Source organism: Amblyomma americanum, chromosome 2, assembly GCF_052857255.1.
Source record: "Amblyomma americanum isolate KBUSLIRL-KWMA chromosome 2, ASM5285725v1, whole genome shotgun sequence".
NCBI classification, from domain to species: Eukaryota; Metazoa; Arthropoda; class Arachnida; order Ixodida; family Ixodidae; genus Amblyomma; species Amblyomma americanum.
This window is the reverse complement of record NC_135498.1, coordinates 133,047,603-133,063,580: the sequence shown is the minus strand read 5'-3', so window position 1 is coordinate 133,063,580 and position 15,978 is coordinate 133,047,603. Positions and strand designations below refer to the sequence as shown.

The following is a 15,978-nucleotide window of genomic DNA, read 5'->3' as shown; positions in this document are numbered from 1 at the left end:
CTCGAATTATGCCTCGCTTTAGCATCTCTTGAACTTGGTCATCTATTAACTTACGTTCAGTGGCTGAGACTCGATAGGGCTTCTGGCGTATAGGAGGTGCGGAGCCGGTGTTGATCGTGTGATGAATACGACTGGTAGGCGGTGGTGTTGAATCGTCTTTGGCAAAGTCGAACACGAACACGTGTTTCAGAAGGAGTTCCACTAGAGTGCGACGCTCGGTTGGGGAAAGAGCCTGATTAATCATAGCCTTAACTTGGGTCTCCATATCTCTTTTCACGTGCTGCTCACTGACAGAGTTGGTTAACGCCGCGACGAAACCTGACACACCTTCCTCGAAACGGGCGAGTTTGAGGCCCCGGGGCAACACAGCTGGCTCTTCAGAGTGGTTCACTGTCCACAGCTCGGTACGGCCTCTCACCACGGGAACGACGCAACGAGGCACGACGATACTCTTCTTAGAGCAGGCGAGTGTCGTAGGCTCTACCACAGCTTCAAAAGATTCGCACTGATTGTGAATAGAGGAAACCCGCACGAATGCTGCAGAGAAAGCTGGTACAATAGTATCTTCTTCCACCGCAAATGCTCCAAAATCCGGTGTCGAGTTATCCACAAGAGCTGAAAGTAACGAAGAATTCAAAGCAACTTCTCCCGTACGACAGTCTAAAGTTGCACCACACTCTTGCAGAAAATCAATCCCAAGAATCACATCATGCGTTGACCGTGGTAGCACTGCGAATTCTGTTCTAAACGTTAGACCACCAATAACAACATCCGAAGCACACACACCAAGTGGAACCAAAGGTTCACCACCGACACCACGGAATAACGCTGCACGGTCACCACTAAACATCACTTTCCTACCTAAACGATTCTTAAACCTCAAACTCATAACGGATACGGTAGCACCAGTGTCCACAAGAGCCATTGTTTTCACACCATCAATAAACACTTCCAGTTTGTTCTTCAACATAAACACGGGCAGAGGTAGATTGGACGTCATCGACTCGCCGGCGGCCTCACCTCCATCGGCCGCGCCTCCTAGTTTCCCGGAGGCGGAGGGGATGCACGACGTCGAGGAGAAGGTGACCGCCGTTGGCGCTGAGGTGGCGGCGTCACACTGCGGTCAGATGCGGGTGATGAACTCCGCAAATTGCTCGGACGGTACGGGTCCCAAGCGGACGTTGGGGGTCTCTGCTGCGTGGTGTGCAGTTGCCCGTAAGTATTCGCCGGGGGTTGGCAGTCTTGAGAAGTTGGGAAACGACGGCGGCAATATCTAGCGATATGCCCTGCAATGCCACACCGGTAGCACAAAGGTTGAGAGCGCCAGCGACCGCCATAAGAGTCCTGGCGAACAAAGTCGCGACGTTGGCTGAAGCCAGGATCTCGCTGCTGACGAACCACGTCTTCTGGGTAGGTGGGCCTCCTTTCTGTCGGCTGGTGGCGATAACGTTGGGCAATGTTCCGATCGTCCATGGGCAAAGTGCCGTTGGGTGGAGCCCACGGAGTCGACAGGGCGGCAACATCTTCCTCCGGTGCAGAACTGTGCCGCAGATATTGTGTGTGGCAGAAGGTATCCCGGGATCTGGACAATTCCTCGCGCACAATCTCTCGAATCATATCAGCCATAGAATTTGGAGGACTGGCTTCAACACTGGCTATAGAGGTGACATTGGCCAATCTTCCGAATTTAGGGGTGATTCGACGCAGCTTAAGAGCCTCAAATGTTCTGCAATGTTCTATAACGTCAGCGGTGGTGCTCAGGCTCTCTTTGCTAATCAGGAAATTGTAAACATCTTCCGCAATTCCTTTTAGAAGGTGGCCGACTTTGTCTTCTTCAAGCATTCTGGAGTTAACTAGCTTGCATAACTTTAAGATGGCTTCGATGTATGCCGTGCAAGTTTCTCCGGGTACTTGCGCGCGGTGAAGCAATGTCTGTTCCGCACGCTTCTTCTTTGCCGATTCATCCCCAAAATTTTTCTTTATCTCGGTCGTAAAGGTAGCCCATGAACTCAGTGTATCCTCATGATTGTCGAACCAGTCAAGGGCAGTGGCGGCAAGGAAAAACACAACGCTAGCCAGTTTAGTAGCAGCGTTCCATCGATTGTATTTGCTCACCCGCTCGTAGTGTTTCAGCCACTCGTCAACGTCCTCTTCAGGTTTTCCAAAAAATGTGCGGGGCTCTCGATAATGTGGCCAGTTGTTCGCTGTGGATAGCCCGGGTTGCTCAGCATTGTCGTCTCCAGGCATGTCCGATGGCAGTGGTGGGAAGCCTGCGAGTCTACGGCTCCTTCGGTAGATGGAATGCTCCGTGGTCGATACCCGGCACCTCTCACCAACGTGTTACTTGCTTTGCCCGCACGGGGGTTTATTCAAAGAGGGGACCGGTCGAAGCAGGATGGAAGCAGGAAGCCTAGCAGCGTCCTTCAGCTCTCTCTTTTTCTTCCTCTTTCTCCGCGGGTCAGTCCTTCATCTTCTGCTTCTTCCGTCGAGGTTCTGTGGAAGCACGTTACAATATATATATATATATATATATATATATATATATATATATATATATATATATATATATATATATATATATATATATATATATATATATATATATATATACACATAAGAATCTGGTTTCTTGCTTTAAGAAATGACAAGGCATTATTTAATGGAAGAAAACAATGCCAGCTGATGAAAGACAAGCCTGACCTCGAATGACTTCTTAAACTCATCACAACGCAGCCTCAGCACGACTGCCGTGTTCAATAAAACTCCAGGATCCGTCACACGTATTGATAGATCAGTTTTTGGAAATGGTCCGAATAAAAGTTAGCAGTGTAAACTACTGGTCGTCCAACGAATGCTGGGAGCCGCTAAAATGTGAGTAATGTAGCCCGCACCGTGCATCGCATACAGCTGACGCAGCGTATTCAAGGGCACTCTTGACCGCGTTCTATTTGCGCCCCGGGCAAAGACGAAAGGCAAGACGCAATACATAGGAGGCAGCGAGAAAACACGTGAGACAGCCTCCTCCTCTTCGCCCTGTCTTATACTGCAGTCAACCTTGTTGTCCTTATGCTCAGCCATGAGGTGCACTGCCTGCAGCAGTTTATCGAGGCAGCATGTGATATTGGTAGCAGAAATATTCTCGTAATTCACCTCATAAGTATTATAATTCACAGAAAACTCACGAATATTCTGTTCTCTCTACTAGACCAGTTTTGAACCAAAATTAATCAAAATCTGCGAACATTATCTTATAAAAGATTACTGCTATCAGTCTTTAAACATCTGACTCGAAAAAGTTCAGAAACAAAGTTGCGCTGAAAACAACTTTTAGTTTTATTTTTCCTAACACTGCGCATGTTTTACATTGAACAGCTGGCTCCTAAGATGATAATACAAGTGATAGCTAGTATGTAGTGGCTGGCTTCTTGGTCCATCATTCAGGGGACTACAGCGCAGTAGCAACATACACAAGAAAGACGGACGCTAACACAGGCAGTGCGCTTGTAGTTATCAGATAGCTACATTTACTATTCTTTTATGAATTTTGGGATAACTAAAGAATTGTGCAGACGTTGTCAACATGACAGCCAGCTACGAGTCATTGCTTAATTTTCGTAAAGCGAATACTTCGTTTTCAAATCTGAATCGCAGTTCGGTCACACGCCCGCTATATTCCGTTCCTATGATGACCGCGCTTGCCCATACCAAGACATGTCTTCTTGTCGAAGCCTTGGTCACTGTCCTGAGGTTTCCTTCCATTTCGGTGAACGAAAAAGCTGTAGAGACGATACATCGTCACTAGGGCTCAATTAGAACATCCCCCCAGCGTGAGGATTAGGCCTATCTCATTCCTTTTACAGCCTAGCCCCTGCTGCAATGACACAGAAAGAGTTCAGGAAGTATAGCACTGCGTTTGTAGTCTGAAAACACGAACCTAGTCTCCGAATGTCTACCCGTTCTAGAGGTTCATGTGTCGACTGCGCTGAACGTTTACAAAGGCCTGTAATAACGACGCAGCCATTCACTTAAGTTCCCAGCTTTCATCTGAACTTAATTCCCTCTCCTGAACGAAGATATTTTCCCCTTTCAGTACTAATCAAGAGGAAGGCTTTGTCACTCACGAAGCGATGAACACTCGACAGGGCGCCACCTTTATACAAGCCTTGGCGTTATTCAGCGCTCCTGCTTTCTACGTCCTCTTGGTAACAATCGTGGCCGGTGACTACATATGCACAGAATTCACAAAGACAGTCGTGGATTACGGCGTCGATAAAGGAATGGAGCTCAGCACTTCGAAGCAGTTGCTGACATTCTTCTCTGCTGGTCAGCTGCTAGGACGCATCGCGTTGCCTTTGATGGCCGACCTGCTACCCCTCTGTCGGCATCCACAGTACGCGCTGTGTTTTTTAGTGCAGTGCGTGGGCCTGGTAGCGATACCTTTCGTCTCTAGCTACCCAGTCGTGGCAGCGCTGTCTGTGCTTGTGGGGGCATCACAGGGCTACATCCTGTGCATGAAGTACGTGCTGGTCGCCACCTATCTGGGCGTCCACCGTACGGCGGCATGCTGCGGCCTGGTTGGCGTCGTCATGATACCAGTGTCTGCTCTGAGTCCACGGATAGTAGGTGAGCGTAGGGGCACCTTAGGGTTTTCTGAGCGAACTCACCGCCTGAAAATATGGTTTTTTTTCGAGTCTACAAGCTATTCAAACTAACTTAAGCCCGCAGTTCTTCCTCGTGCGAGGCCTAAAATTCCAAGCCTTTACGGGAAGTTGAGTTGAAGAGGGAGGAGTATTTTTTTTACTTTGCACTGCTTGGTAAAATTCACAGCAATTGATTCTTAACTTCTACACTGCTGAAGATATGCCGAAACTTCTGACCAGAGACTGTAGTGTGTGAAATTGTGATCAAAACCGGAACCTCTGCAATGTAAATGTTGTTTAAAACAGTTTTTTTTTCATGCTCTCAATAAAGACCGCGATACCAAAGGGAAATTAGACATATCCTTGCCATTATTTTCAAGTTACTGCAGTCTTTTTGCCAAATTCTGTAATTACTGTATAAAGTCTAATGAAGCATAGAAAGAAGGCTTTTAAATCTACGAGTGTGACCGCTGTCAAAAATAGTTTGGCGCGCCAATATGCAGGGCGTCCAGGCTAACGTTAGCCAAGAATTAAAACATGAGATATTTGAGGTAGGCCAGGGAAACCACTTACATGCAGCTACCAGCCGGCTTGCCCATCTAGGCACTTTTTCGTATTGCTATTACTTGAGTAGTAATTAAGATCATTTTTCTAAATGCGTAAATATTGACTTTAGACAGCTGATGTGAATAGAAAAGTTGGAGAGCACCTTCATAAACCCCAATTCCATTTATTTGCGGTAACGAAAGCGTCACGTGTATCTTGTTTCCGAGCTCTTAAGAAAGCCCGCGAAATGCAAAAAAAAAAATCACGAGACAAGTGCATCCGCGCGGAACGATTATGCTGCTCTCAATCCTGGCTTCAATGAGCGAAATCAGCGGCTGGCAAGGCACTATGACCCCATTGCTCCGGCAGGCCGATATGTCGACGGTGGTTCACTGTCACGTTTGCAGACTGGCTCGCGCGGGCGTCGCAGCCACCTTCGACATGTCGGCCTGCCAGAGCAACGGGGTCGTCGCGCCTTGCCAGCCTCTGATTTCGTTCACTCAAGCTAAGATTGAGAGCAGCACAATCGCGGAGCGCGTATGCGCTAGTCAGGAGATATTTTTTTTGTATTTCGCGGGCTTTCTTTGGAGCTCGGAAAAAAGATACACGTGAGGCTTTCTTTATCACAAGTAAATAGAATGGAGGTTTCTGAAGGTGCTCTTCAAATTGGCTATTCACATCTCGGCGTATTCATAACCTCCAACCTAAGCTGGAGACGACATGTCGACTATGTAACAGGAAAGGCGTGTCGCGCTCTTGGCTTTTTAAGGCGTAACACCAAGCAATTCCCTTTAGAAACAAAAGAGTTACTTTTTATGACAAACGTTCGCTCGGTTCTCGAATATGCCTGCGCAGTATTTGACCCTTGGCATAAAACGGATATAGATAAACTTGAGAGGGTACAATACTTGGGTATCCGATATGTCTTTAACAACTATACCAGGAGCTTTAGCGTTTCACGTGCAAAAAACTCGCTGGGATGGAAGACGCTTGAAAAACGTAGATATTGTTTGAGGTTAAAATTTTTTCATAGTATTTACTATTCCAATACTGGCATAAACCGTGACCTGTACATCCATTCACCAAACTATATTTCGCTACGTCGTGACCATCGATTAAAAGTTAAGGAAATTAACTTTAAATCAGAGATGTACAAATATGCTTTTTTCCCTAGGTCTATAAGAGATTGGAACCGGCTGTCTGAAGAGGTGGTATTAATTACGTCAGGTGATTTATTCTCTTCATCTCTGTGAATGCTGTTTTTAGGCTGTATTTCTGTTTCATCATGGTTGCATTGTATGTGCTGCACTTTGTTACCTTTCTTTTCGTTTGTATGATGTCTTATTCCCCCCCACTGTAATGCCACCTGTGGCGCTGTGGGTATTACAATAAACAATAAACAATAAAGACGATATGTACACATCTAGAAAAATTATCTTCAATGCTAATTAACTAATCGCAAAACAAAAATTGGCGGTGGTTTAGCACAGGTTAAACCAGGAGTGAAACGATAGCTGTATAAAGCTACCGCTGGCCGAGCGAAACTTTGTTACGTGACCAACCACGTGACGAACCATGTGATCAGCCAAGGCGCCACGCCGCCGGCAGCTTCTTCGCACCACATGACCAACCACGTGACACCGTGACACGTGACAGCGTTGCGGCGCCACCACGCTGACGGCTCGAAATGCTACCGTAATGTGCCTAACGCTACAAAAGTTGCCTATGATGCGCAAAGCCGGTTGGGAGGTGTATTTAAGTGGTTTCCCTGGCCTACCCCAAATATTTTCTTTTTTAACCCTTGGCTGAAGTTAGCTTCGACACCCAGTACGGTTCCTACGTGCGATGAGCCTATATTCGCCCGAAATTATTTCACGGCGATGTGCACCTATTATCGTTCTAAATTCAGCTCATAACCAAATTCAACACAGAAGAAAAAAGAAATTTATTTTTAAACTGACACCACTGTGCAATGCTCCTGCACTATCTGCCAAGGTGGTCCTTTTTTACCAACACTATCAAGTGACCATTAGGTCACTTGAGGACCATTTTTGTAGTCTTGATAACAATGACCAGCTTTGTAAAGCTGCCCAGAACGAGGCTAGTTGCTACCAGCACATACTTCTTGTTTTACTTTATTTACCCGTCCAATCGATGGAATTGAGAACGAAGTCTATTACCCCGGTGCTAGGCTGCAAGGATAATACCATGGCGTAGGAATTATAGAGACAAAACTATTTTAACGCAATATAAAGGGTCAGATATTTGGGCAGGTTAACCAAGGACAACTGGTAACTCAGCCGGTCCGAGGATAGCCTAGCTCGCGACGTTCAGACAGAATGGTTTCGGAAAAGGGCTGACTGAATGGCAATGGCAAGGGGCAGGAGAACAGGCTATGTTCTAAATTAGCTCAGGGTTCCAAATTATCCCAGACAAGTGGCCGGTTGTCGGACATGGTCGAAATAAAAGCAGACATGGGTAAGGCCTTCATTTAGGTGCATGCATCGAATAATGCGTCGTTCGTTGAGTCGTGGCGAGAGATATGTTCAGAACAGGAAATGTACGAAGAGCTTCTTTTACTTTGTCATAGAGAAGATTTACTTCTTTTTGGCAGTGGAGAGTAGTGTCCCAAATGGGTGGATAAGGCCAGGGAATCCCAGACATCCTGTGTTTGAAGTTCGCGGGCGAGGCGATGTACCACCTCATTGCCTCTGATTCCGGCGTGACCAGGAATCCACCTGAGGGTGACAGTGTCGGGAGGTAGTTTGGTGAGAGCTGTTTGCGATTCATCCTGAATTTGGACTAGAATCCGACCCGAATGTATTGCCCGTATTGCCTACATTAAATTGGTATATATAGTATATCCAGAAGTCTTAGGAGTGCCAGAGAGAAGTCCTGATTGCTGATGATAATCGGGAGGCTCTCTAGGGGGCCGTACGAATAAATTGAATTTACTCGACGGGCGTTGAGGGTGAACACCAGGCAGTACTTCCAGAGAGCGCTCTGGGGCGTTCTCCTTTGCGAGAGGGAAAAGAGGACAATTTAATTGCCTTATGTGTAAGAGTGGCCGTAGAAGAAATCGCAGCCAGACATGTCTTCTCAGTATAGGGTACATGCGTTGTTGCTGTGACTTAAGGATCGTAAAGAAAGTGCACGGGCCTGCCCACTAGCTCGAGCTGAGCCACAATCGCTGCCACGTACAGACAGAGGAGAACTGAAAGAGAAGTTAGTGGTAAGACTGAACGAAGAGAAGCGCGTTGCAACAACCACGTTCGGAAAAGCACCAGCGTGGCTTTAGCAGGAGATGCCACAATGGTTAGGTGATTCCGCCACAACTGGCGAGAGGCCCATATATCCCAGCCGCGAAGGACCGGGCGAAGGTACCAGCCAACCCCCGCTTTATGTAGCGTCGACTCTCCCTATCATCTCCAAGAGTACCGGGATTGTGGTTACTATCGTGCGTGATCACTGCTTTTGGAGAGTTCCGTTCACGTATAGCACCCTCACGCGCACTGTTGGCCACATTCCGGCCACAGAGGGGATGGCGTTTTCTCCGCGGTGCACATTCACTGGTTCGCCATCGGCACTTGCTTCGCACCAAGACACTTCTTCTTGGCACGCGCACTAAGTTACCCTACCGTGCATCCTGTGCGTATGTGGAGAACGCCTCCACTCCATTGTCTTTATGCCGCTTTATAATAACAGTTTTCAATGGCAAAACTGGAAAAGAACGGTATCTCGAATAGTGTATTTCGATGTGCATGTTTCTGAGAGAGACGATTCAATTCTGGGCGTCGCCGATCGCACCTAAAGTCGTTTGACGAATTCCCTGCGCCTGGAACTACTAGAAAATTGGTCTTAAAGGACCACATCCAGGAAGAGCACGGACGATACCAATGTCATAATGTAGGAAGCGCCCCCGATTTGATGTGGTAGTGCTGCGCCACATGTTACTAGGAACACGTAAATCGATACGGCCAGCCGACAGCGGCATAATAATAACTTGTAACCAGCATAATTAAAAACAAAACGCTTTTCATTCCTCACCAGATTTTTCTTCTCGCCTACATGTCCGCTTGCGCCAAGGGCACGATGGAATGCATAGAATTACCTATTTGTGCGTATCGCCCACCTCTAAGGCACCACTCGCATAAGTGAAACCTGCGTTAGAAAGACTTTTTATGCGAAGCATAATAGGGACACTACTTAGCTCAACCATAGCCCCGCCTGGCGCGGCCGCGACCACCAAGGCTAACTCCCGCTCCTCCCGCTAGGGGCGGTGCAGCCGAGCACGTGGTCTGACGTCACGCCATCTGAGGAGAGACTGGGCTCAACTCGCGCGGTCGCCGCGCGGCCGTGACCACCAAGGCTAACTCCCGCTCCTCCAGGAGATTGCTAAACAACGAAGAGACTAGCCTGACTTACAGGCAGGCGATACCGAATCCCTTTCACAAATCTATTATGCTTCGCATCCTAGGCTTAACCTTAGCTAAGCCAGCCCATTTTTTTTTTACCTTGAGCTGTCTAGAAGCGAACATTGTCACGTTCGTTTCGATGCTGATGGTTGCGCTGGAAGAAGCCGTATGTTTATTTTATCGCGATATGACACTGGTGATAGTAAAGCGTAGTGGGCCATTAGTTATCCAAGGCTTTGGAAAGAAGACACTTTCAAGTTTGAGGAAATGATGGCAGAACCATCGACGTTTTCACTAACTTCTTCATCAAACTTTTTATATGGATTGTTAACGCAAATTTCATTTTATATGTCACTGCAGTGAGCACGCGGTAGTGTGAATACATTTTTATGGCAAAACGTCTTGTGCATCATTCCTACCTCTATCCTGATTAAAGCGTTCAAAGGCTAGGAATACTAGAGAGTAATGTGTTATAAAAACCGAAGCTTCCTAAGTACTGGCGTGATGTAATCATTGAAAAAATCGGAACTATGGCCCACTAGCGCTTTTGAGCTCAAGTTGGGGGTAAAAGCTTAAGGCTACCATACTTTCTAGGCTATATTCCGCACCCGGGCAGGTCTCGGATTAAGACAAAAAGTTTATGCTAGATGGCCCACATACAGTGCATGTCCGCAGGAACTAATGTCGACTGAATGTAAGTTTTATAGACTGTCCGTCCGCAGTATACGATCAGCAAGAAAATAAGTTATTCGGCAGTTTTAACTTAAGAGCGTTAACGAGCTCGAGTCGCAGAAAAGAAGGTGTCGTCGGCGGCGGCCGTGAGCGAAAAATCCCTCCTCCTCCCCATGAGCGAAAAATCCCTCCTCTCTTCGTGAGCGAAAAATTTCTCCTCCTCCTCTTTGCAATTTACGGCACTGCGCCAACAAAATTGAAAAAGGAAATGGCGCAGTAACTGTCTCGCATATACCGATGGACACCACAACCGCGCCGTAGGAGGTTTGACCTATGGCTCATTTGAAGGTCAAAATCCAGCGCCTCCCGCTCGTTTCGTTCGGGCGCAGTGGCGCCGTGGGCGCAGGCAGGAATAACGCTGTGAGCGGCGAGCAACGCAGCGCTCATCGGAAGCGCGTTCACCACGAAGCATGCGGCTTGCTGCCCGTTCGTTCGGCGGGAAACTATGCTGGCGTCCGTGGTATCGATTTTGTCGAGAACGATGTGCCGACGAACAACGACTGCAACTTTAGGCCCACGCGTTCCGGCAAGGAGCCTGGCAGCGCTTCTACGTGGTTTGGCACTCCGCGCGGTGGTTTCACCGTAGGTAGCACAGCGATTTGTCTAACAGGCAAGGCGTCGCGCCGAACGGGCGATGGCATTCTGTGGACTTCCTGCCAGTGCTGCAACACGCTGTCACGTTCCACTGTTAAACGCGAAGCTTAAGCGTCCTCGAATTTTTATAACGTAAAATGTACTGTAAACGCAATCGTTTATTGATTCGTTTCGCAGTGTGTTGCATTCAGCCTATCAAAGCAGTGGCGCAACCATGAATTCTGCCTTGTGGAGCAATGTAGTGATTAGGGTGGGAACCATGTTTGTAAAAAAAATGCGTTTCTCTTTAAGCCTATGAGCGGCAGAAATTTCACTCGGAATAAAATGTAACCAAATTTATCGCTCTAACGTTTTTTTTTTAAAGGGAAAAGAAGCACAAGCACGACGTCCAATTTATGACCGGTGACCATACTGCAAAAGGCGTGTTGTTTTAAAGTAGGTAATCATAGTAAACGTGCGAAAGCGCGTTGATCCTTGTTGGCTCATTGTTTTGTTTTGCTGGGTCATCGACACGTCTGGCGACAATATTAGACGTCGGTTGAACTCTGAGATTAAGCTAAGTTTATCGGTTCTCGCCGCAGACAGAAGTTGATGAAGAGACGTTCTGCAATGCAGCGAGCGCGAGAGCGCGTTGTACTTTAACACGAGGCGTGTTCAGCTGCGGAGAGAGCATTGCACCTCCGTGCAGTGGCCAGCGAAGCTCGTTTGTTCGCGCCGGCAAAGAATTCAAACCCGGTCGAGGCAATATATATTTTATTTCCGCAAAGGCCGTTGCTCTGCTAGATTTCGCAAAGGTCACCCTCAAGGTCGAGATTCACACAAACTCGGTGGACCCGTTAGAAATGGTGAAGCAGCGCTTTCACTCTAAAACGCAGCAACACCAACCAATTTACTGCGAAGTCATTTGTCCTGCTTTTGAAGCGCGCTGCCATGTGGGAAACGCTATTTTAGCGTATTCAATTGTTCCGGGCGCGAAACTAACAAAAAATGGCGTGCGTGAACCAAGCGTGCGCAGAGGCTCGTTTTCAAATAGCGTTGGCGCATAAGCACAAAGAAGCAGGCTACTCTTTAGCGAACGATTTCCTCTTGCGTATGTTTACGTACGCTTTATAAAAACAGCCTATTTTCAAAGAGTGAAGCTCTAGGCCTTGTATTTGGCCGTTTGGAAATCAGTTCACATCCGCGCAGTTTTTTTCGTTTAGGTCAAATTCTTTCGCCGCTGCTTCGTTTCACATTAGTGCTGGCTCATGTTGTGCTGCACTAACCTTGAACACTACTTGGAAAGGTCTTCGTCTTCGAAAGATCGCACCGCCCTGATTTTTCGCATGCGCTGTCAAATCCAAGCACTAAAAAGGAGCCACCGCGAGTAGCAGTCCCTTCCATATCGAAGCTGATTGCGTAACGGAGCTGATTTCGCTATGTTATCTATCACGTAAAAATGTCTCTGCCGAGGTTTGGTTACAGTTTCTCTGAATCCGTAGCCGCTCTAGGCTTGCTCACCTGTGACAAAATTTATTATTCATATTGAATTATGTCTAGTTCACACCCGTAGATTTCGCACCGCGCAATAATTTTGCTGTTACACACGCCTGCGGACTTTTGTCCTGAAAATACTCTATTCAAGAGGCGATGCGTTTAAGGTCGAGCTTTATAAGCTAATGTCCCATCCCTCTCCCCTTTTTCAGGGCTTTTTCGGGATACAACAGGGTCATACGACAACTTTTACTGGATGCTTGGAGCCGTCAGCTTGGTCTGCTTCTTTGTTTTCATCACCTTTCATATTGTCAACGTGGCGCGAAAAAAAGCACATTACGCCATATCTCACAATAAAGACCAGACGCACAACTATTTCTGACACTTGTACTTATTTTGCAAAATAGCGAGAGTAGTTCTTTGCAACAAACTCATGTTCTCGGTGACCGAATAATCTATAACATTACGAAAATCGCGGAAAAACACACGGACGCAAAAAAGAGGAAGGACAAGCGCTTGTCCTTCGCCATTCTTGCGTCCGTGTGCTTTTTCGCGCTACCAACTAGCCCGCACCAACACCTTACTAAGAATAATCAACCTTTCCTTTAATTTAGGCCGCTTTGTAAGCAAAAACTATATATATATATATATATATATATATATATATATATATATATATATATATATGGTTGTTTTTTCTGCTGCTTTGTAGGTAATTTTCTTTAAACCAATTGATTGCATTAGAAACTAAAAAAAAATTAGAAACAATCCCCTTGCACTTGGGTTTCGGTGACTGTTGGCTTCCTTAATATATATATATCCCTTGCACTTGGGTTTCGGTGACTGTTGGCTTCCTTAATATATATATATATATATATATATATATATATATATATATATATATATATATATATATATATATATATATATATATATATATATATATATATATATATATATATATATATATATATATATATTAAGGAAGCCAACAGTCACCGAAACCCAAGTGCAAGGGGATTGTTTCTAATTTTTCTTAGTTCCTAACATATATATATATATATATATATATATATATATATATATATATATATATATATATATATATATATATATATATATATATATATATATATATATATATATATATATATATATATATATATATATATGCCGCCATGTGTCCCCGGGCGGCGCCTTGAGGACAAAGAAGTGGGAGACGTACGTGCTCTTGCAGCTGGGACACTGCTTCACTGCTTTCGACCTGTGCCTTTTTGTGCCTTTTCGACCTTTGCTCTTTTGGTTCTGCAACCTGTCTGTGACATTTTGTGGTAGAGTGTGCTCCGTAACTCGCTCTGGAATATGTCGCACACCCCTCTTACCACCGAGAACCCAGACCTCTCCCTGTCAACTCGCCAGTGCACCGCGTCAGCAGCCGAAATCTTGGACTGCCCCCTGAGCGTGGGCTATTGGAGGCTACCTCGACGCCTGGCCGACTGCCTTCTGTGCTCAGGCCATTCGATTCTACCTCGGTGCCTTCCCCTCAACCGGTCATGCAAGGCGCCGTGTAATACGTCCTCCAGAACCCACGGCTACCAAAGTCTTTTCACGGGACTCAGCTGGAGGACGTGGAAGATTGACTCCTCCAGTTTGAACGGGTCGCCGCATTTAACCAATGGAATGACGCCGCCAAGCTGAGGAACGTTTTCTTCAACTTGGAGGACGGTGCTCGTACGTGGCACGAAAAAACGTGAGAACACTCTTTCATCATGGCCTGAGTTCCGACGTCAACTGCTCGCCGCGCTACGTCAGTACTAATAGCGACCTCCAGTCCGGCATGCAAATGCCCAACGAGACGGTTACCTTGTACGTCGAAGACATGACGCGGCTCTTCGGACGGGCTGATCCAGCCATGTGGGAAGCCAATACGCTGCGCCACTTAATGCGCGGTGTTAAAGAACAGCTTTTCGCCGGCCTCGTAGGCAGCCCCCCTAGCACTGTTTCCGAGTTTCTAGCAGAGGCAGTCACGATGGAGCAGGTCCTCCGGCAGCGTTCCACCGCGTACCACCGGCCAGTCCTTGCTGCTTCTGTTTCGAAGTCCCTACCGGCTTTCAACAGCAATACCGACTTTCTCTGCGACATGATCCGTGCTGTTGTCCGTGAGGAGCTAGAGAAGATTTGTGGTACGTCGCAGCCAGCGGCCAGCTCCTTAATGAGCGATAACTGCGAAGAGGTGCAGCAAGCTATCAGGCCTCGGGTGATGCTCGGCGAACCACAGCCAATCCAGACAGACTACTGCCGCCCGACATACGCTGAAGCTCTGCGGTGCCCTGCACAAAATCCAGCGGCAGTTTCTCCAACCAATCACAACGTCCTGCTACCCTCCGTGCAGGCAGTGCAGCACCAGATCCCGAGTGATCGACAATCCTTGCGCAGAGCGGACGTCTGGCGTGGCCCTGACTGCCGGCGTTTGTGCTTTCTCTCTGGGGAGCCCGGTCATCTGTTCCGCATGCGCTCATATCGAAAGCATAACCTGCAGTGTTTTTCCTCCGATGCGCAAAGGCACCAATTTTGTCAACGGCCCCGTGAGATTGAAGAGTACGTGACCCAGCACCCTCTGTGGTCCATGGCACGCCGTCAGTTCCGATCACCGTCACGTCGCCGATCATCGTTTTCTACGAATGCGCAGAACTCCGCGCGAGCGATGGCGGACCGCTCGCCCAGCCCTCGCCGGGAAAAGAGGACAGCGACCTCCGGAGGCGTGGTCGCTGGATACCGACGCTGTAAAGGCCCCCTGACGATGCAGAGGACGTAGACATCCGATGATAGAGCTTTGAAGACGTCGACGACAGCAGCTTAACTAAAGGACCGCTTCTCCCTCGACATACCCGTGCTTCTCGTACGTCAGAGCATTAGCGCGTTGATGGACACAGGAGCAGAGTTTTCAATTATCAGTGGGAAATTGGCAGCGCTTCTAAAGAAAGTTACAACTCCTTGCTCTGGCGTGCAGACCCGGGCGGCGGGTGGCCATGTTTATTACTCCGCTTGGACAGTGCACGGCTAGGGTCCAGATCAGCAACTCGACGTCCATAGTTAGCTGCCTGGTGCTCCGCGACTATTCTCGTGACCTGATTTTGGGCGTAGATTTTCTCCGTGAGAATGGTGCTATTATCGACCTTTGGCACAGCACCGTTACGTTTTCTACAGCGAAAGCCGACGACACCTCTGACGTTCGGCAACGCAGCTCAGCCCTTCGTATTTGCACTGAAAGTGTCGTGATCCCGCCGCGCTCCAGTGTTTTTGCAAGCGTCGAATGCTATGACGGGCTACGTGGACCTGCAGTCATTGGGGTCAACCTTTCCTTGCTGCTGACACATGGCATTTGCTCAGCCTGAAGCGTTGTCCACCTCCGTAACGGTCGGTCGGAACCCCTGATTACAAATTTTACGAGTGAACATCGTCACCTTTTCCTAGCTACTGCCGTTGCGTGTGCCAATAAATTGGCCGATGTTATTGAGTGCTTTGCGTCCGAGGCCATGGAATGTCCGGAAACGTCTCTGGATCGCATCGATATTAGC

General features: G+C 47.5%; 1 protein-coding gene across 2 annotated transcripts in view; it reads left to right on the top strand.

The window, feature by feature from the left end:
• LOC144121815 (monocarboxylate transporter 12-like) overlaps positions 1 to 12,775 on the top strand; it is a 36,610-nt gene extending 23,835 nt beyond the window's left edge. The window contains exons 6-8 of one of the 2 annotated variants that reach the window (XM_077655224.1): positions 4,091 to 4,623; positions 6,361 to 6,413; positions 12,613 to 12,775. In XM_077655224.1, coding sequence (XP_077511350.1) covers positions 4,091 to 4,623; positions 6,361 to 6,368 — 541 coding nt within the window. In that variant the 3' untranslated portion in view covers positions 6,369 to 6,413; positions 12,613 to 12,775. Of the gene's footprint in view, positions 1 to 4,090; positions 5,370 to 6,360; positions 6,414 to 12,612 lie in introns of those variants that run through there. The other variant, XM_077655223.1, reaches the window with a different exon arrangement.
• The last annotated feature ends 3,203 nt before the right edge of the window (positions 12,776 to 15,978 follow it).